A 20901-nucleotide genomic window follows, 5' to 3' on the forward strand; every position below is an offset into this window, starting at 1 on the left:
ACCGTGGGTAGAAAAAGGCAAGAAATCGTGACAAGTTCTAGCTCCAGTGCTGGTATGCAACACACAAAATTTTATTTTAAAAATTTGAGTTTTGGGTTTGTTATTATTACCCCACCATCGGTCCTCAGCTCCACCCAGACCTGAGCTCCTGTCATGCAGATGACCACTTCCTCTCTCCACCCAGACCCACCTGAGTTTGCACCTACCTCACTTCCAGCCCCCCAGGTCCTCCTGCCACTTGGATAAGGACGGATGCCCTGTGCTCCCTCTCCTGGGAAATATGGCCCCTCAAATAAACCTTATAATAATCTTTCTCATGTGCCTGCTTGTCTCCCCATGGTTCTCTGGGATGGACATGAAGGATTCTTACAGGGTTCTTTTGAACAAAAATTTTCCTTTACCATGGCTCTAAACTAAATCTTGTTATTTATTGAGTTTATGCAGAACGAAATAAAACCTCATACATAGCAATAGATTTAGAAGTATAAATCTAGAAGAGATGTCAAAATCTTGTGTTCTGACTACCTCATTTACCAATGGGAGAGAGAACAAAAAAAACAAGCCTTGCCCAAGCGAGTTAGCTGCAAGATACTCACACTAATCTTAGTTAGGCCTGAGCAATATTAGGTGGGGGGAGGCAGTCTCCAAAGACCTCCTTATTCACTACTGAGCAGTATAAACGGCAAACTTGTGATGCAGAACCCCAGGCCTTACTTCAGACCTCACCAATTCAATAAGATCCCCAGGGAACTTGTGCACATAAATTCCTAGGTGTGATGAACCAGGCTCCTTTCTTTTTCTTGCCTTTACTCTGTCACTTCACGGACTTCACCACTGGTAAACCTAATGACAAAAACCTAATGGCAAAACACCATATTGTCCAGTAATATGAGCTAGCTTATAGCCATCAACGGTTTTCTGGGTTTTCCTTCTTGTCAGTATACATTAAAAGGCCACCAGTTAAGGCTGACTTGGTTTTAGGTAATAGCACAGCAAGGGAGCATGTGATGTGGATTCATGGAACATGACTGCCTGTGTCTTGCTCTGAACATCTAGAAGTAGGGAAAGCCTAAGGGCCTTAGGAAAAGAAATCATTTCATTATTATTATTATTATTATTATTATTATTGTCGGTCATGGGGCCTGAACTCTGGGCCTGGGCGCTGTCCCTCAGCTCTTCAGCTCAAGGCTAGCTCTCTACCACTTGAGACAGAGCAGCACCACTTCTGGCTTTTTCTGCTTATGTGGTGCTGAGGAATTGAACCCAGGGCCTCATGCATGCAAGGCAAACACTATACCACTGAGTCACCTTCTCAGCCCCTCATTTAGTTATTTTTGTTTGATGTACTGCAAACCTAGGGTGTTGCAGAAGCTAGGCAAGTGTCCTACTACTGAGCTACTCTCCCTGGCTCTGACTTGACTGATTTTCAAGTTACTCTTCTATATGTCTTTGCACACTTACACACTTGCCATCCCTTACTCATCATTCTCCTAGAATGTCATTCAATCAGTCTCTGTGGCTAATATTTTAGCATGAATTGATTTGTCTTACCCTTCCCAGAAATATTTGCAAAGACAAGAAGGATGGACTAGTTTTCCTTGAGCAGGTCTATCCCTCTACTTTTCCAGGAATGACATAATGACACAATGACACTTACTTTAAGTAGAACTCAAGTTCTACCTTTTGACAGTGACCTTCTTCCTTCTCTAGCCTTCTCAGTACTGGTGGCTCTCCCCTGTAATCCTACCTGTCTTCAGGAGTTTGGTATCTGAGGATTGTGGTTCAAAGTCAACTCAGAAAAGTCTTGAGTTCTAACCCCTAATACTGGCAAAAAGAAAATAATAATAAAGTCAAATAAAACGCAAATAATCTCTCTTGTGTGTGTGTGTTGGTTATGGGGCTTGAACTCTGGGCCTGGGCACTGTCCCTCAGCTCTTCAGCTCAAGGCGAGCACTCTACCACTTGAACCACAGCACCACTTTCCGGTTTTCTGAGATAAGAGTCTCACGGAGTTTCCTGCCCAGGCTGGCTTTGAACCGCGATCCTCCGATCTCAGCCTCCGGATTAGCTAGGATGACAGGTGAGAGCCACCGGTGCCTGGCAGTATCTCTCTTTATTTTTTATTTTTTTTTTTCAGTATCTCTCTTTAAAGACAGGATCAGGCTCCCGTAGTCCAGTGGCTTGGCATTACAGATCCTCGCGTCTCAGCCCCGGGTTTCTGAGCGACAACTCCTGGACTACAGGTAGGCCTCAGCAGCCGGCTCGCCCAGAGGGATGTCTGTCTGTTTTATCTGCCTTATCGTCAGCGCCTAGAACTCGGTGGACACTGGGATAAACTATCTAAAGAATGGGCAGCTGGAATGCTCCGGGTCTCCAGGGCCTTCCCGAGGAGCGCTCCGTCGCTCCCCTCTCCCGGGCTTTGTTTTTCTTCGCCACACTTATCGCCGCTTGACACGGATTTTGTTTACCGTCTGTCTCCCCCGGGCTGAGGCGGTTCCAGGGCCGGAGGACGTTAATCCCTGGGATTTGGGACTGGCTGAGGGAGGAGGTACTGGTCAACAAATATTTACCGGGCGAGTTTACCTCTCCACGGAAGAGATGCAGCAGCCTAGCCCCCCGGGCGGGACGGATTCCCGGGGCGGAGCTCTGTGGGCGCGCGCCCCGTGGGCGTTCGGGGGTCTGACAGCCTTGGGCCGGGTTTCCGCGGGGACCTCGGCTGCGGGAGCATTTCCTTCCCGGCCCGGCCTGAGGGAGTCGCCCGCAGCACCCGCGGCGACCGGCCCGGCTAATTTCCGGGGCGGGGCCACTGCCCTTTTAAGGGCTGACGGCCCCGCCCCGTGGCGTGGCTCGAAGGGTTTTAAGGGGCGGGCCGGCGGCGGCCAGGGGCCTCCCCGGGATTAGCGCAGGGTGGGCGCGCACCGCGGGCCGCCATTTCTTGGCGCCTCGGCGTCTGGTGGGGAGCCGCCCCCTCCTCAGCCTCGCCGCAGAACGCTCTCCTCAGGTGGCCGGAGAGCCACGTCCCTTTCGCTGTCCCGCCATCGCCTCCCAGCCCAGGTAAGAGCGCGTCCCGGCGGCCAGCGCCCTCCCCTCGGGTGGCCGGACACCCCTCTTCTCCCGCTCCCGGCGGGAGGCCTCCTCCCGGGGGCCGGCTCGGCCCCGAGCCCGCGGTGCCGAGGGCAGCCGAGGGAAAGGTGGAGAATGGAGGAGGTGGGAGGGAGGGGCGGCGGCGGCCAATGGGGCCGCGCGGCCGAGTTTCGGGCGATACTGCGCGGCCGCGGAGGGCCCGGGGCGCCGCCGGCTGGCGGTCGTCGCGGCGGCCGCGCTCCCTGCCCGCGGGGCAGCCCGAGTCTCGGGCGTCGCGGGTCGGAGCTGGGCCCACCCTCCCCTGCAAGCCGCGCGGTAGCCGTTCCGCTGGCGAGGGGCAGTCGGCGGGGCACGTCGGGGCCGGGCGCCTCGAGTTTGCCGCGGGGGGGCTGAGAACCACACGCCGGCGCACCGTCCGGGCTCGTTGGGGATGAGTTGAGGTTCCTGGGTTTGGAATGGTGCGCGGCAGGTGCGCTCCCGGGAGTGGCGAGAGCCGGGGGCCTCCCCCGCCCCCCCCGACGGCGGTGCCCTGGCTCTGGGCTTGGAGGGGAGAGAACTGCACGGAGGCGCCGCTGTATCTCGAACCGAGATCCTACGTTGTAGGTGTTAAGGATTAGGAGGAAAAAAAGACAACTGAATCTGTAGTGTCACCCACGACCGCGTTAGCTTCACTCGTAACACCACCAACCTGTTGCTGAGCTCTGCGTACTCACTATAGTGGGTTATTTGTGTATGTAAGATCGTTGAAAAGAAAGGTAGCCTTCACCTGATTTACATAAATGCCACCCCTCTGTACATCACCGTGATCACAATAAAACATTAAAAAAGGATAAGCGGTAGGATTTCCTACCCCCCCCACCCGTGGGTAACTTCATTAAGAAATAACGGGTATAATTTTTTTCTACCTTTGAATTCCTCGGTTACGTTTTCTTTATTGAAATTACTGGGACAAAAGGTATTGATATCTTCATGCCTTTTCTGTGAATTGGCAATAATGCTTTATTAGGAAGCAGTGCTCGTCTGGGAATGTGGCCTTGGGGAGAGTGCTTGCCTAGCATATGGAGGGAGGGCTCTACTTAGGGTTTGATCCTCTCATTGCACAATGAAAAAAAAAAGATGAACAGTGTATGAGTGTATACACGTTTCATGACAAACTAGTAGGTCATGGATTTGTCTTATTTCAATTTGCCTTTTTTACTATTGAAAAAAATTGATTCATTGTTGAAAAGTTAGAATTGATCATTGTTTTTTGAAATCGTGTACCTATCATCCCCAAATTCCCCTGTATCATTTTAGTGTGACTGTTCATTGAGTGTCTAATGAGTAGGTTGTTTACAGTAGTAAACCAGTCCCTGTCCTTGTCTTACTACGGCAGTTGCCAGTTAAGGGAAAAAAAACCAAACCCGGAACAACTTAGGTATGTAATTACAGTGTATTTATCTGTCCTAAAGCCTAAGAATATTAAGAGGGGCACCAGTGAACATGAATTCGGGAATCTTGGCAAATTTCTCTGAGGTAAAATAATTTTGTGTGTAAATCTAAAGTTAGTAAGAAGGTAGGGAGAGAGGTGAAGTGGGAAAAGATAATTTTAGAAAGATGGAACAGTTCATGAGGAAAGGTCTGGGATTTAAAAGACTGGTGTTGAGCATAGTATCAGCAGAGAAAGTGGCTGGAGTGGGTAGCCATAAGAATTAGCATGGGAAGGACCTGGATCAGGAGGCAGTGCTGTTAGGATTTTAAAGGAGGAATTAGATGTGGCTAAAAATCACGTGGGGGGTTGGGAGGGGCTACCTTAATAACATATCCATATAAGACATCTGAATTGACCCTCTCCAGAGAAAAATCTTTCTTTTGTAGTTTTGGTCTTCTTCTAGTCTGTATGTGAGTGCATGTATCCTATCCCAACTACTGCATTTCTTTTTCTGTGATTTCATTTTTTTCACGAATAAAATTTGTAATATCTATGTCATCTATATCCTTAAAACTGTACTTATAATTAAGTTGCATGTACTGTAACTTGTTTTTTTTAACATGCCAGTGAACATATTTAAATTTGTCCTGTTCACATTGAAAATCCTTATTGCAACAACTGAGAGTGTCTGTAAAAATTCCTTTAGACCATCTTGCCTGAATTAGAAATTCTGATTGAAAGGCTATACATGTAAGAATTTAAATAGTCTATTTGATTTGAATCGTTTGTTCAAAGAGGACAGTATATGAAAGAAACTTTCATTTTTCTCAATTCTTTTCTGGCTCGTGTGTGTGTGTGTGTGTGTGTGTGTGTGTGTGTGTATGTGTGTGCGCACAATACCAATACTCATATCATTTCTTCTATAAATATATCAGTATATATTTCTATAAGTAACCTTTTCTTTTTTTAAAACATAACTTCATACCACATTTTTTTTTTTTTTTTTTGAGGTCGTAGGGCCTGAACTCTGGGCCTGGGCATTGTCCCTCAGCACTTCAGGTCAAGGCTATATCACTCTACCATTTGAGCCACAGTACCACTTCCGGCTTTTTCTGCTTACGTGGTACTGAGGAATTGAACCCAGGGCCTCATGCATGCTAGGCAAGCATTCTACCGCTGAGCCACCTCCCCAGCCTGAATACCACAATTTTATCTAGTAGAAAGTTGGGAATACATAGTTCCTTGGTTATTAGGAGCAATCTAGTCAGTTTTCAAGGGTGTGTATATAATTTCCTGGGGCAGTTCAACTGATCACTGTAATGATTTTGCCAATTTATCTAATTTCACAGAGAATGTATACTTGTAAAATGAGAATGATAATGATTGCATCAGTTTGTAACTATTAAACATTTAAAATACAGTGTTTACGGAAGTGGTGCTGTGGCTCAAGTGGTAGAGTGCTTGCCTTGAGCTGAAGAGTGCAGGGACAGTGCCCAAGCCCAGAGTTCAAGCCCCACACCGACCAATAAATAAATAAATAAATAAATAAATAGTGTTTAATATTTGTCTTTAAAATACAGTGTTCAGGGGCTGGGAAGTTGGCTCAGTGGTAAAGTGCTTGCCTTGCATGCCTGAGACCCTGGGTTCGATTCCTCAGCACCACATAAACAAAAAAGAAAAAAACGCGGAAGTGGCCCTGTGGCTCAAGTGGTAGAGCGCTAGCCTTGAGCTGAAGAGCTGAGGGACAGCGCCCAGGCCCAGAGTTCAGGCCCCATGACCGGACCCCCCAAAAAAAATACAGTGTTCAATATTTGCTTTTTTATAATTTTTTATAATTTCATCTAGGTTAAGTTATGAATGTTGTTTATGAACCATATTTTGACAAAGTTATATATGACTATTTTGAAATAATTTTTAGCTCATGTAGAGGTTAAGTCTTTCACTTAGCTTTTAGATTCTCCTAATGATTACATCTTGAGAACTCTAGAAAAAAAATAGTTTATTTGAACAGAGCCAAAGTAGGCTCACATTTTATGATTGAGTGATATGTATTTTAAATTTCTTCCTTGCTTTGGCTGGCTCTTGTTGCTCTCTACCTCTGTGCTGGGGATTGAACCCAGGACCTCACAGGACCTAATTATAACCTCCACCTCCCAAAATTTGAATTAAGTGTTAAAAAGAAAATTCTGATACTGAGACTTGAACTCAGGGTCTTGCCCTCACTTGGATTTTTTTGTTCAAAGCAGACACTGTACCAACTGAGCTCCACTTGTATTTCAGCTTTTTGCTAGTTATTTGGAGATAAAAATTTCTAATTTGTCTGCTGTTTTGAACCTTGATCCTCAGATGTTAGCCTCCCAAGTAGGTAGAATTATATATTGTAAGTTACAAACACCCAGCTTTTATCATATGTGTTTTTGTTTGTTTGTTTGTTTTTTTGTCAGTGCTGGGGCTTGAACTCTGGGTATGGACACTGTTCCTGAGCTTTTGCTCAAGGCTAGCATTCTATACTTGAGCCACAGTGCCACTTCTGGTTTTTTCTGTGTATGTGATACTGAGGAATCAAACCCAGGGCTTCATGCTTGCTAAGCAAGCACTCTACCACTGAGCCACATTCCCACCCTAAAACATGTTTTAAATGTGTATAAAAGTAGTAAGTTTTAGTTATTTATTTTTTAAATTGATGTGCACAGGACTTTACTAAATAATACTATTTGCCTACCTGCAAGATGAAGAACTCTTTCCTGATGTCATTTTGTTCTCTCTGGTTGTGTAGTGACAAAAATGCTGAGCTTCCTGCGTAGAACTCTTGGGCGCAGGTCTATGCGTAAACATGCTGAGAAGGAACGGCTCCGAGAGGCACAAAGAGCAGCCACACACATTCCTGCAGCTGGAGATTCAAAGTCCATCATCACCTGCCGGGTGTCCCTTCTGGATGGGACAGATGTTAGTGTGGACTTGCCGGTACGTAAGCCTTCCTGAGCTGTAAATTCTACATGATTTTATTTTATTTTACTTTTGCTGTGTTGAGTTTGAACTCAGGGCTTAGGTTTGCTTGGCTAGCACTCTATCACTTGCCTTGCTTCCAGCTAAATTACTGTTTTGATTTGCACTTTCAACTGATGATAACTTCCAGAGAGATTTAGGTAATGTGAGTAGTATGGGTCAGTACTGTAACATTCTAATACATGGATCATGTTGTAAACTTAGAACAAATGATAGTATTTCTCTCTGAAATTAATGGTAGTTACTTAACATTTAAGTGATAGGGCAGAGAGAAAGACAGATAAGGACAAAATGCCAGAACCTTGCTATGTAACCCAGATTGGTTTTGACCTGCCTAGCTTTTGCTAGGATCCTAGCCTTGCTAGGATTACAGAAAATAAGTCACTACACCCAGCTTCTGTGTGTGTGTGTGTGTGTGTGTGTGTGTGTGTGTGTGTGTGTGTGTGTGTGTGTGTGTGTGTGGTGTGGTGTGTGTGTGTGTGTGTGTGTGTGTGTAATGATGGTAGTTTATTCTGTAATCTAGTAGATTTCTTTTTTGTTTTTCCTTTTTTTTTTTTTTTTTTTTGTCAGTTCTGGGGCTTGAACTCAGGTCCTAGGCACTGTCCCTGAGCTTTTTTTGCTCAAGGCTAGCACTCTACCACTTGCCACAGTGCCACTTCTGGCTTTTTCTGTTTATGTGATACTGAGGAATCAAACCCAGGGCTTCATGCATGTTAGGCAAGCGCTGTACCACTAAGCCACATTACCAGTCCCATCTAGTAGACTTTTTAAAATCTTTATTGAACAATTATTATTTTTAAATATAATTTTATTGTTATTTATTAAGGAATAATACAGAGGGGTGACAATTCCATAAGTCAGTAATAAGTACAATTCTTATTGGACAGTGTCACCCCCCTCCTATCCCTGCCCACAAGTTGCATAGTTCATTTTCCACATGGTGTATATTGAATACCATGACTGCATCGATTCACCCTTTCTCCCTCCATTTCTGTGCCTCCCCTCAAAAGACAACAAAAACAACACCAACAATAATAACAAAGACTTGTTTCCATTTCTTGGAATTCTTTTTTTTTCTAATTTGTAATTATTTTATTTTATTTTATTTTTTTTGTCAGTTGTAGGGCCTGAACTCAGGGCTGCTTCCCTCAGCTCTTCAGCTCAAGGCTAATGCTCTACCAATTGAGCCAAAAGGCCACTTTTGGATTTTTCTGCTTATGTGTTGCTAAGGAATGGAACCCAGGGCCTCATGCATACAAGGCAAGAACTCTACCACTGAGCCACCTTCCCAGCATCTTTATTTTATTTTAATTCATTTAATTCACTTTTTTTTGGGGGGGGGGGTTGGTTATGGGCTTGAACTCTGGGCCTGAGCACTGTCCCTGAGCTCTTCAGCTCAAGGAGAGCACTCTATCACTTGAGCCACAGCACCATTTCTGGTTTTCTGGTGGTTAATTGGAGATAAGAGTCTCATGGACTCTCCTGCCTGGGCTGGCTTTGAACTGTGATCCTCAGAGCTCAGCCTCCTGAGTAGCTGGGATTATAAGTGTGAGCCACTGACACTTGGCCAGTTCATTTAATTTTTAAACTATCTTCAAGTAGATGTAAGAAGTTGCCATTTAACAAAGCTTCTGGAATTCATTTTGATAGTGTTTTAGATGTTTCATGTTTGGTTTCATGATTCATGTTTGTTTTCCTTCCCTAAGAGTATTCTCATTTAGGTTGTTTGTTTTTGTGTAAATGCATAGAATCCTGTATAGGTTATCATGTCTAGTTGTATTTTAGATCTAGCTTCCACTTATGAGAACAAACATGTCATCTCTCTGAGCTTACCTCAGTTAAAATGATTTGTCCTTGGTCCATCTGCTTCCCTACAAACAACATTAGTCTTTATAATGGATTAGTAAAATTCCGTATTGTATATGTGCCATATTTTTATGGTCCACTGATCTTTTGTAGGGCATCTGGGCTGTTTCCATAATTTGGCTATTGTGAATAGTGTGGCAATGAACGTGGATGTTCGAGTGTCTTTATAGTATCCTGACTTTTAATGTTCTGGGTAAATGCCCAATGTTTTATGTTTTGCTTTTTGTGGAAACTCTAAACTGCCATTCAAAGTGGTTGTACTAGTTTACATTCCCACCAACAGTGCACTAGGGTTCCTTTTGCTCACATCCCCATCAGCATGTGTTATTGTTGAGCAGTTATTAATGCAATGGGAATCTGACATATGCCCTATAAGACTTTGTTCTTTGTACTTTACTGTATTTGTCAAAACTGCTTTCCTTAGAAAGTTTGGAGTGCTTGAAGGAAGTTTAAGTTTAGTGAAAAAAATACTTTGCTCATGCCACTCATATATGACTGCCTGTGTTGGCTCTCAAAGCCATTTGTGTTAATAGTTTTCTTCATAACAATGTAGTTATTTCAAGACAGGATATTCTAATTTTGTTTGCATTTGGGGTAGTTTTAACTTTTTTTCAGCTACTAATGCATAATTATAACTCATAATACGAAACAGTCCAATATACTTGGAAGGACTGAACCTGCTTCTTATACGCCTTTTCAGGGGTCTTGGGGAATGGGACTGTGTGTATTATAGTCTATGCTGGCCTCAAACTTAAGCATTACTAACCATTATTCTGTCTCATCCTCCCAGATGCCAACGTTACAGGCATTCACTACCACACCCTTGAGTATTTATAATACCAAATCTCTTGTGTATTTGTTCTGTATCCACACTTACTGTAAGTTATGTAATTACTTAAGCTTCATTGAATGTTCATTGATATTTTCCCTTTCCACAAATTCTTTTTTTTTGGGGGGGTGGTCTGGTCCTGGGACCTAAACTCTGGGCCCTCAGCTCTTCAGCTCAAGGCTAGCTCTACCACTTGAGCCACAGCGCCACTTCCGGCTTTTTTTTTTTTTGCTTATGTGGTGCTGAGGAATCAAACCCAGGGCCTCAGGCATGGAAGGCAAGTGCTCTACCACTGATCTGCCTTCCCAGCCCTCCACAAATTCTTTTAGTACCCATTTAACTGAAATTGAATTTAAAAAGTCTCTTTGGCTGGGTGCTGGTGGTTCATGCCTGTATAATCCTAGCTACTCAGGAGGCTGAGATCTGAGGATCTCGGTTCAAAGCTGTCCCTGGCAGGAAAGTCTATAAAACTCTTATCTCCAATAAACCACCAGAAAACTGAAAGTGGGCTGTGGCTCAAGTGGTAGAGCCCTCACCTTGAGCTGAAGAGTTCAAGGAGAACACCCAGGCCTAGAATTCAAGCCACTTACCTACCCTGCTCCCCGCTTCCCCCACCCAACATGGGGGTGGGGGAGTGGGGGGGGGAGAGAAAGGAGTCTCTTTGGGCAAGATGAAAGTCTCTCCGACTTTTCTGTCCCAGCTGGCTTTGAACCTTGATCCTCTAGGTTTCAACTTCCTGAGTAGCTAGGATTATAGGAGTAAGCAACTTTTTTTTTTTTTCCTCCAGTCTCAGGGCTGTCCCTGAACCTCTGTGCTCAAGCCTAATGCTCTGCCAGTTTGAGCCACAGCCTTTTCTGGCTTTTTCTGAGTAGTTTATTGGAGATAAGAGTCTCATGGGCTTTCCTGCCTAGTCTGGTTTCAAACTGTGATCAGCCTTCTTAGTAACTAGGATTACAGTTGTGAACCACCAGTGTCCAGTGCTTTTTATTTTTTCTTTTTTCTACTCTTAGGGCTTGAACTCAGAGCCTGGGCACTGTCCCTGAGCTTCATTTGCTCAAGGCTAGCACATTCTACCACTTGAGCCACAGTGCCACTTCCAGCTTTTTCTGTTTATGTGGTACTAAGGAATCGAACCCAGGGCTTCATACATGCTAGGCAAGCTCTCTACTACTAGGCCACATTCTCAGCCGTTTTTTTTTTTTTTTTTTTTTTTTAAAGACAGGGTTTTGCTGTGTAGCCCAGGCTGGCCTACAATTTGTGATTCTCTACTCTTCTTCCTGAGTTCTTGGATTATAGACTTGTTTTTCTATGGCTGGCTGATTTTTATAAAACTTGAAGCATCTAAATGTCTTCCTGTACTGTAAGGACTTCTTGAAGGTTTGTGAAACATTCTAACATGAGCTACTTTGTGTTGACAATTTTCTGTTTTCTTATTTGATGAGAATCTTAAGGTATGTGGTGAAAAGTCTGATACTGCTGTATGAGAGCCTGGAAAAAAATTTTCTTATTACCTAATGTGTAAAGTATGAGGTCTCTGGGTTGTTGATAGGCTGATAGAGAATTTATAAAGACGCTTTTGGAAAAGGGAGTGTAGTATGGAGTTAAAAATCAGCATTATGCTTTAACTGGTAGAATAAATGTCTGGTAACTAGTCTATAATGTTTTCTTTGTATGCTCAGTAGATTGTTGTTGATATTGATCAAGTCTAGAAGTACTAGCTGACCTGTTCTGGGGACCACTACAGAGAAACACAGCTAGAGTTTCAGATTTGACTTTCCACAACAAAAACAATTGTCCTTTTTATCTTGTAGGTGACCAAACCTTAACCGTTAGTAACCTAACTCTAGATTCTTGCACAAATATGAAATGGACATCAGCCTGCCAATTAAACTGCCTTACTAAAGGAAAATATAGGCCAAAGAAATACTAAAGTCTTAAACAAGCAAGCAAAGCAACAAAAGTTTTCCCTTTTCCCAATTTAGTCTTGTATGGTTCTGGAATATTTAAAATTGTTTTGAAAATCACATGAAGCACATGCTCATTTTCCATTAGGATTAGGGTCACTGGAGATTATAGCTAGTTAACATAGATCTAAGATGATTGCCCAGATAATATGTAAGAGATTATTTTAGATTAAATGGAGTAATATATGGATTCGATATTAATGTATCAGCTGTAAAGACCATTTTCTTTTTTATTTCTCTCTTGAATGGGGAAGTAGCTTAAAGACTTACTACTCGTTCTCTCAATTACATATGGTAAGGATAACTTTCAGTGAACAGCAAAGTCATCATTACTTTCCTTTAGGACGATGGTTTAATAGGTAGGTTAGTGTTTATTTTACATTCACATCTGGCTTTTGTTTTTTGTTTTGGCCAGTCCTGGGGCTTGAACTTGGGGCCTGGGAACTGTCCCTGAGCTTCTTTTGCTCAAGGCTAGCACTGTACCACTGAGCCACACTGCTGCTTCTGGCTTTTTCTGTGTGTGTGGTGCTGAGGAATGGAACCCAGGGCTTCATGCATGCTAGGCAAGCACTCTGCCCCCAAGCCACATTTCCAGCCCCTATACTCACATCTGCATTCAAGAAATTCTGGGGTTGGAGGCATGGCTCAGTGGTAGAGAATTAGCCAGTAAGCAAAAGCATCAGGTATAAGTTCAAGTCCCAGTCTCAGGCAAAATAAAAAAAAAAAAAGAAAAGTTCTAACTTCTTGAGTTTTAAATTTTCTTTTGGAAAATGGTAAACTCTTTGGATTGATTTGAAAGCCTAGTAAGTAGCCTGACATGTAAAATTCTGCATCTTCTAAATTTTAAATTAATAGATCTTGGTTAGCCAATAGATAATGATTTTAATATAGATACTTCACTGATAATATTAATGCTTTTAATTATATAGAGTATAGTTTTACTTCAAATCTAATAGTCACTTCTGTGGTTTTACGTTATGTAATTTAGTTACCTGTGGCCAACACGGTCTAAAGAGATGAAGTAAAAAACTCCAGAATTTAATTTATAACTCTTACTACAGAATATTATCTTATTACTGAATGTTGTTATAATTTTTCTATTTTATTATTAGTTATTTTCTTGCTGTCTCTAATTTAAAATTTTTATCTAAGTGGGTATGGATAGGAAAAACATAGTATATTGGGTTTGGTACTATTATTTTAGGCATCCCCTGTGGATATATTCTCTGAGGATTAAGAAGAGACTTCTGTAACTGAAAACTATGTCAGGCATTTTGATACATGCATATAATCTCAGTACTCTGAACCTGGAGGCAGAAGAAACAAGCATTAGAGGCCAGCCTGTACTACATTGTAAGTTCAAATCTAGTATACTACATAGTGAGACCCTGTTTCAAAAAACAAAATAATCCAGGTATGGTGGTATACTTGCAATCTCAGCTACTTGGGAGGTAGAAGTAGAGGAAGAAGGATTGAATGTTTGAGACTATCTCTGGCAAGTTAGTGTGGTTCTGTTTCAAAACCGAAAAAAAAAATTGGAAGTGGTAGGGATAGTAGTTCAAGTGGTGAAATACTTGCTGGGCACAAAGCCCTGAGTTCCATCCCCAGGCTATGGGTGGGAGAAGTTTCATGTTCATGAATTTGAATCCTTTGTTCATGAGTTTGAATCCTATGTTCAGGAGTTTGAAAACTTAAAGTTGATTATATGATAAAATATACTCCATAATGATTTGCACATTCAATGTAATTCTCACCAGAAACTTAGCTGATCATTTGTAGAAATAGGCAAGCTGATTTCTAAAATTTATATGGAAGTGCAGGGTACCCTATATAGTCAAAACAATATTGAAAAAGAACTAAGTGGGAGGATTAATAGCAATTTTAAGAATTAAAGCAAACAATAATTAAGATAGTGTACTGTTGATACATGGACACAGATCAGTGGTACACAGTAGAAAGCCCAAACTAATGTACTTGGGATTTTTTTTTTTTTGGATAAGCAAGGATAAACCAAGACCATTTAGAGGGGGAAAAATTATTTTTTTCAACATAATTATACTAGGACCAGTGGATATTCACATACATATACAAATATGACCTTAAACTCGATCTAAGACTAAACATAACCAGCAAAAACTATAAACTCAGGCTGGGAGCCGGTGCCTCACACCTGTAATCCTAGCTACTCAGGAGGCTGAGATCTGAGGATCACAGTTCAAAGCCAGCCTGGGCAGGAAAGTCCGTGAGATTCTTATCTTCAACTAACCACTCAGAAAACTGGAAGTGGCGCTGTGGCTCAAGCGCTAGAGCACTGGCCTTGAGCTGAGGAGCGCCGGGACAGCACCCAGGCCCCAGAATTCAAGCCTCACAATTGACCAAAAAAAAAAACAAACAAAAAAAACCCTATAAAACTCCTCATAGAAAGTATAGGGGTAGATCTGTATTTACTTTGGATTTGACATCAGTTTTTAGCGGTGCTGAAAGCATGAACAACTAAAGAAAAAAAATAGATAAGTTAGACTTTATCTAAAATATAATCTTTTTGCCCTTCAAAGGACACCATTGAAAAAGTAGGTTTTTGACAATACTTAGATTTGAACTGAGGGACTATGCTTGCTAAGTGGACAGAAATCATTTGAGCCACTTTGCCATCATCTCTTTTTTTTTTTTTTTTCTGGTTGGTTGTGGGGCCTGAACTCTGGGCCTGGGCTCTATCCCTCAGCTCTTCAGCTTAAGACTGGTGCTCTACCACTTGAGCCACAGCACCACTTCCAGCTTTTTCTGCTTATGTAGTGCTGAGGAATCGAACCCAGGGCCTCATGCCTGCAAAGCAAGCACTGTACCACTGAGCCACCTTCCCAGCTCTGAGTTGGTTATTTTTAAAATAGGATTTCACTTTATGCCCTGATCAGCCGGGTCTGCAGTCCTCCTGTTTGTGCTTCTCTTTGTTGCTAGGATAACAGGTTTCCACCACTGTGCCAATTCATTGGTTGAGATGGAATCTTACAAATGTTGTTATGCACTGGCTGGCCTTGAACTGTGATCTTTCAATCTTTATCTCTCAAATAGCATTACAAGTTTGAACCACTGCTACTAAGAAAGATTTTGTTTTGTTTTTAACACCTCATCATAGAATAAATGATAATAAAATAACTAATAAATAATGTCTTTTACAATTATTTGAGAAGGAACTTGTATCTCATATATAGAAAGAATTCTCACAATTATAATAAAGAGAACAATGGAAAGGCTGATCAAGATGCATTGTACTGCTAAATGATATGTTGAATTGAAACCCCTTTGTACAACTAAAGGTAGTGTAAAAATAAAGCAAAAAAGTTATAAAGTCTAAGCCGGGCGCTGGTGGCTCACGCCTGTAATCCTAGCTACTCAGGAGGCTGAGATCTGAGGATCGCGGTTCAAAGCCAGCCCGGGCAGGAGAGACCGTGAGACTCCTATCTCCAATAAACCACCAGAAAACCGGAAGTGGCGCTGTGGCTCAAGTGGTAGAGTGCTCGCCTTGAGCTGAAGAGCTGAGGGACAGCACCCAAGCCCAGAGTTCAAGCCCCACGACCGACCAAAAAAAAAAAAAGTTATAAAGTCTAGAATATTGCTATAAACTAAAAAAAAATAGACAACTCATTTAAAAATTGGACAAAGGGCTAAAAATATTGCCCCTGAGCTTTTCTTCTCTAGGCTAGTACTTGCTTTGCGCCACAGTGTCACTTCTGGTTTTCTAGTGGTTGATTGGAGATAAGTCTCAGGAACTTTCCTGCCCAAGCAGGTTTTGAACCTTAATCTTAAGATCTCAGCTTCCTGAGTAGCTAGGATTACAGACATGTATACCAAGTCCCAGTTGTGGTTTTTCTTTATTAATCCACATAGGGTTTTTAATAGTTAGGAAGCATGATAAAAAATGACACATTGGTTTAATTTTGAGGTGGTACACTTGATTTGATATGCGGGAGGGAGATTGAAGCAAGCCTGGAGACTGATACCATAATATATGCATAAGAATGTAAAATTGCAGAGAAATGAATGCTTAGAACATGGATATGGTGAGTAAAAGGAAGCTTAGAAATGTTCTAATTCAGCTGGTTCAAGTCATAATGTGTATAAGATAATGAGAATAGCTGTCATGAACAGAAGCATAAAATGATGGAAGTAGAAAAATGTGTTTTACTGGGAAAGTGTTTGAAAGCTAGATTTTTAGAGGTCAAAAAAATAACCAGATTACCAAGAACAGTTTTTTTGTTTTTTGTTTTTTTTTGGTCTGGTTGTGGGACCTGAACTCTGGGCCTGGGCACTGTCCCTCAGCTCTTCAGCTCAAGGCTAGTGCTCTACCACTTGAGCCACAGTGCCACTTCCAGCTTTTTTCTTTTTGCTTATGTGGTGCTGAGGAATCGAACCCAGGGCCTCAGGCATGCAAGGCAAGTGCTCTACCACTGAGCCCCTAAAAAGAATTAATTTTCTATATACAGATAAAGATAGGAGGCTTTTTCAAGAAATACCTTCTGATTCAAGGGGAATGGCCAGCCTGCAGCTGTGTAAGCCCTGTGAAATTATTTGGTCATCCTAAGCAGAAAGAAACATTTTACTCAGGCTGAGGCATGACTTTTTGGGAATATTATTAACAGGTAGAATGGTATAAGATAAGCTGTATCTTGCAAGGAACAGTTAGGAAAGACGCTTATTTTGTGTACTTCAATTTATACATAAATCAGTACATGAGACGACAGACACTGTTTGTATGCTTGCTTTATTGTTGTCTGCCTGTATTGATCATTTTGTATGGCCTATAAGTTATGACATAAATACTCAAATGACTATTGGCAGCAAAAGGTTTCTCAGGGGCTGGGAAGGTGGCTCAGTGGTAGAGTGCTTGCCTTGCATGCCTGAGGCCCTGGGTTCGATTCCTCAGCACCACATAAGCAAAATGAAAAAAAGCTGGAAGTGGTGCTGTGGCTCAAGTGGTAGAGCGTTAGCCTTGAGCTGAAGAGCTGACGGACAGTGCCCAGGCCCCACAACCGGACCCCCCCCCCCCCAAAAAAAAAAAAAAAGGCTTCACAGTCCCATAAAAGAAGGCTGGTGAAAACACCTTAATCTTCTAAAACAGAATGTAGGTCTCTGAAGGAGATGGTATCATGAATAATTTCTTAGGAAGAAAAAGACATTGGTAGCAGTATAGAGGAGTTGAAAAATGAATTTGTAGCAGCTCAGAGCTTTATGGGTCTTTTTTTTTTTTTTTTTTTTGTAACTGTACTCCTTGGATAATTTTCTTTTTTGGAGGGGGGTCCGTCATGGGACCTGAACTCTGGCCCTGGGCGCTGTCCCTCAGCTCGTCAGCTCAAGGCTAGTGCTCTACCACTTGAGCCACAGTGCCACTTCCGGCTTTTTTCTTTTTGCTTATGTGGTGCTGAGGAATCGAACCCAGGGCCTCATGCATGCAGGGCAAGTGCTCTACCACTGAGCCACCTTCACAGCCCCATGCTTGGATAATTTTCAATAGCTATAGATAAAAGGGTACACAAAAATAAAAGGACTATTCGTCCTGGAATCAAGTATCTTAACATCTGTAGTCTACATATTGATCATGCCAAACCTTTTTATCATTGCTTAAAAATGATAGGCCAGGGCTGGAAAGGTGGCTCAGTGGTAAAGCGCTTGGCTTGCATGCTCAAGGCCCTGGGTTCAATTCTTCAGCACCACATAAGCAAAAAGAAAAAAGCCGGAAGTGCCACTGTGGCTCAAGTGGTAGAGCTAGCGCTAGCCTTGAGCTGAAAAGCTGAGGGACAGCGCCCAGGCCCAGAGTTCAGGCCCCACGACCGGACCCCCCCCCCAAAAAAAATGATAGGCCATTTTAACACTGTGCTTTGGCATAGATTTTATACTAAATAGAAGGAAGGACAGTTCAGTTTCTCTGGGATTAGAAGATGTGTTCATTCTTGAGAAACCAGAATTAAGAGTTTACCAGAAGTCATTCTAAGCAGAAAGAAACATTTTACTCAGGCTGAGGCATGACTTTTTGGGAATATTATTAACAGGTAGAGTGGCATAAGATAAGCTATAACTGCAAGGAACAGTTAGGAAAGACACTTATTTTTTGTACTTCAATTTACACTTAAATCAGTAGGTGATGAATAATTAAAGAATTTTAAAGAACACAGTAATAATTCTGCTTGTGAATCTTGACTGTCTCTAGCCTGTTTTCTACATCACCTTAGTATATGAAAGAATTCAGATTCCTTTCTTTTTTTTTTTTTTTTTAAACCAGTCCTGGGGCTTGAACTCTGGGCCTGGGCACTGTCCCTGAGCTTCTTTTGCTCGAGGCTAGCACTCTACCACTTGAGCCACAGTGCTACTTCCAACTTTTTCTCTTTAGGGGAACTGAGGAATCCAGGGCTTCATGCATGCTAGGCAAGCATTCTATCACTAAGCCACATTCTCAGCCCAAAGAATACATTTTGTTTTTATTTAAGGGTTAGAACCTCTGAAGCCATCAGTACTTTTAGGCAGAATTATTCCTTCATACTGTAGAAAGAACACATGTAATAAGCATTGACTATGTTCAAACTAGTATATAATTTTGTTTTTGGCTAAGAACCTTGTTACTGCTTGAGACCAAGACATATAATTACATTCATCCATGTAACTCTACCATCTAACACATATAGGTGTCTATCCAGTAATGATTGAATTGAACAATACATCATTTAAAAAATTTTTTTTCCTGTAAACTACTGTACATAGTGGAGTTTTAAACCATTTCACAAAATATAGAATGAGTCAGAGATAGTTTACTATGAGGACACTATTTCTTTTTTTTTTCTTTTCTTTTTTTTTTTTTTTTGTCAGTCGTGGTCTTGAACTCTGCCTGGGTGCTGTCCTTCAGCTCTTCAGCTAAAGGCTAGCACTCTACCACTTGAGCCACAACACCACTTCTGGTTTTCTGGTGGTTTATTGGAGATAAGAATCTCACAGACCTCCTTGCCCTGGTTGGCTTTGAACCATGATCCTCAGATCTCACCTCCTGAGTAGCTTGGATTACAGGCATGAGCCACTCACACCCAGTTTTGGGGACACTATTTCTAAGGTTGGTATTAATGTTAATTTTCAAAATTAACCTTCAACACCATGGTTTTGTACCTTATAACACATTTCTGAGTCAAAATCAGATATCTTTCTGAAACTGGAATACCATTGTTTCTGAATTTACTTGTAATTATGACTTATTTTCATGATATTGTATAGTTTTTTACTCTTGCGGGCTAGATTTTTGGGTGAAAGTTTTTAAAATTTCCATATTACCCCTAAAAGCTAGTTTAAGATACTTTGAAAAATTCTCTTTTGACATTTCAGATTATTTGTTAGACTGAATTACTAAGTTCAGGAACCTACAAACTTCTTACATTCACTATTGGGTGGCCTGGAAAAGGCACCTTTCTCAAGGAAGAGTAAAATACAGAACCTTGAAAAGTTTTTATTTTCAAATGGCCATTCTTTTTCTGCCATATTTCAAGAGGCTGGGAAATGTGCTTTTGCAGGATATTAAGCATGGCTTAAAAAATTAAGCCATGTTTCTCTTTTGAACTGCCTAAAAAGTTCCTTACCTCTATAAAGTTCATCTCTGTTAAAATTCTCTTAACCAAAATTTCCTACTCCTTTTCAACCAAACTCTTAGAGGATAGTGAATTACAATTAGAGTAATGCCCCTTCCTGAAACTCCTGTTTTTTTCTTAGGGAATTGGAGTGAATAAATCACTAGTTTCAAGAGTTGTTTGTTGTATAGAAAGTGGTTTCTGTTTTTTGGGCCTGTGTTGTCTAGGGTACTACCTATTTCCCTTCCCATACTTCGTGTCTCACATAGCTATATGATGTTGTCATAGGCTCCAGAGTTGTCTTGTTATCTGTAGCCTAGAGATGGCAACTCATAGTCCCTAGTGAATGTATCCAAAATAAGCAAACATAAGTACCTCAAAAGCAAAATCAGGCAAACTGAACTGTAGCCATCACCAGAGCAAAGGCAGCCAAAAAGATAAGTCCAATATAATTTCTAAAACATATAGTAAGATTAGCAATATGAAATGAATGTAAGCTTAACAAGAACTGAGAGGAAATAATAGGTATGGGAAGTATAAAAATTTAAAAACATTTGATTGGATAGAATTAAGATCAATTAAGCTGGGTGCTGTGGCTCTCGCCTGTAATCCTAGCTACTCAGGAGGCCGAGATCTGAGGATCGCAGTTCACAGTCAGCCTGGTCAAGAAAGCCCATGAGACTCTGAACTCTAATAAACCACCAGAAAACCAGAAGAGGCACTGTGGCTCAAGTAGTAGAGCACTAGTCTTGAGCTGAAGAGCTGAGGGACAGGGCCCGGGCCCAGAGTGCAAGCCCCACAACTCACCCCCCCCCCAAAAAAAAATCAATTAATTTCAAGGAGAAATTAGTTGGAAGATCATATTTAAGAACTCCTCCTGCCGGGTGCTGGTGGTTACGCCTGTAATTCTAGCTACTAAGGAGGCTGAGATCTGAGGATTGTGGTTCAAAACCGACCCCACCCCCCCAAAATTTATTTTTTCTCCTATTGGAAGAACAAAATAGGAGGCATAAAAGTAAAATAAAATTTAAAATACAAATGAAAAGTTAAAAGTAGTACTTTTCTTCCTAAGATCAGGACAAGCAGCCTGCTTTTTTGCATTTTTATTCATAGTATTCAAACTTCTAACCAGAGCAATTAGGA

At 41.8% G+C, this 20901-nt stretch overlaps 1 protein-coding gene across 3 annotated transcripts in view; it reads left to right on the plus strand.

Annotated features, from left to right (window-relative positions):
• Positions 1-2873: 2873 nt before the first annotated feature.
• Epb41l5 (erythrocyte membrane protein band 4.1 like 5) overlaps positions 2874-20901 on the plus strand; it is a 139692-nt gene continuing 121664 nt past the window's right edge. The window contains exons 1-2 of one of the 3 annotated variants that reach the window (XM_070021876.1): positions 2874-3054; positions 7272-7459. In XM_070021876.1, the coding sequence (XP_069877977.1) occupies positions 7280-7459 (180 nt within the window). In that variant the 5' untranslated portion in view covers positions 2874-3054; positions 7272-7279. The remainder of the gene's footprint in view (positions 3055-7271; positions 7460-20901) is intronic. The other 2 variants (XM_070021877.1, XM_070021878.1) reach the window with 2 other exon arrangements.

The sequence above is a fragment of the Dipodomys merriami genome, unplaced genomic scaffold, assembly GCF_024711535.1.
Source record: "Dipodomys merriami isolate MVZ:Mamm:240054 unplaced genomic scaffold, mDipMer1.0.p SCAF_146, whole genome shotgun sequence".
Lineage (NCBI taxonomy): Eukaryota > Metazoa > Chordata > Mammalia > Rodentia > Heteromyidae > Dipodomys > Dipodomys merriami.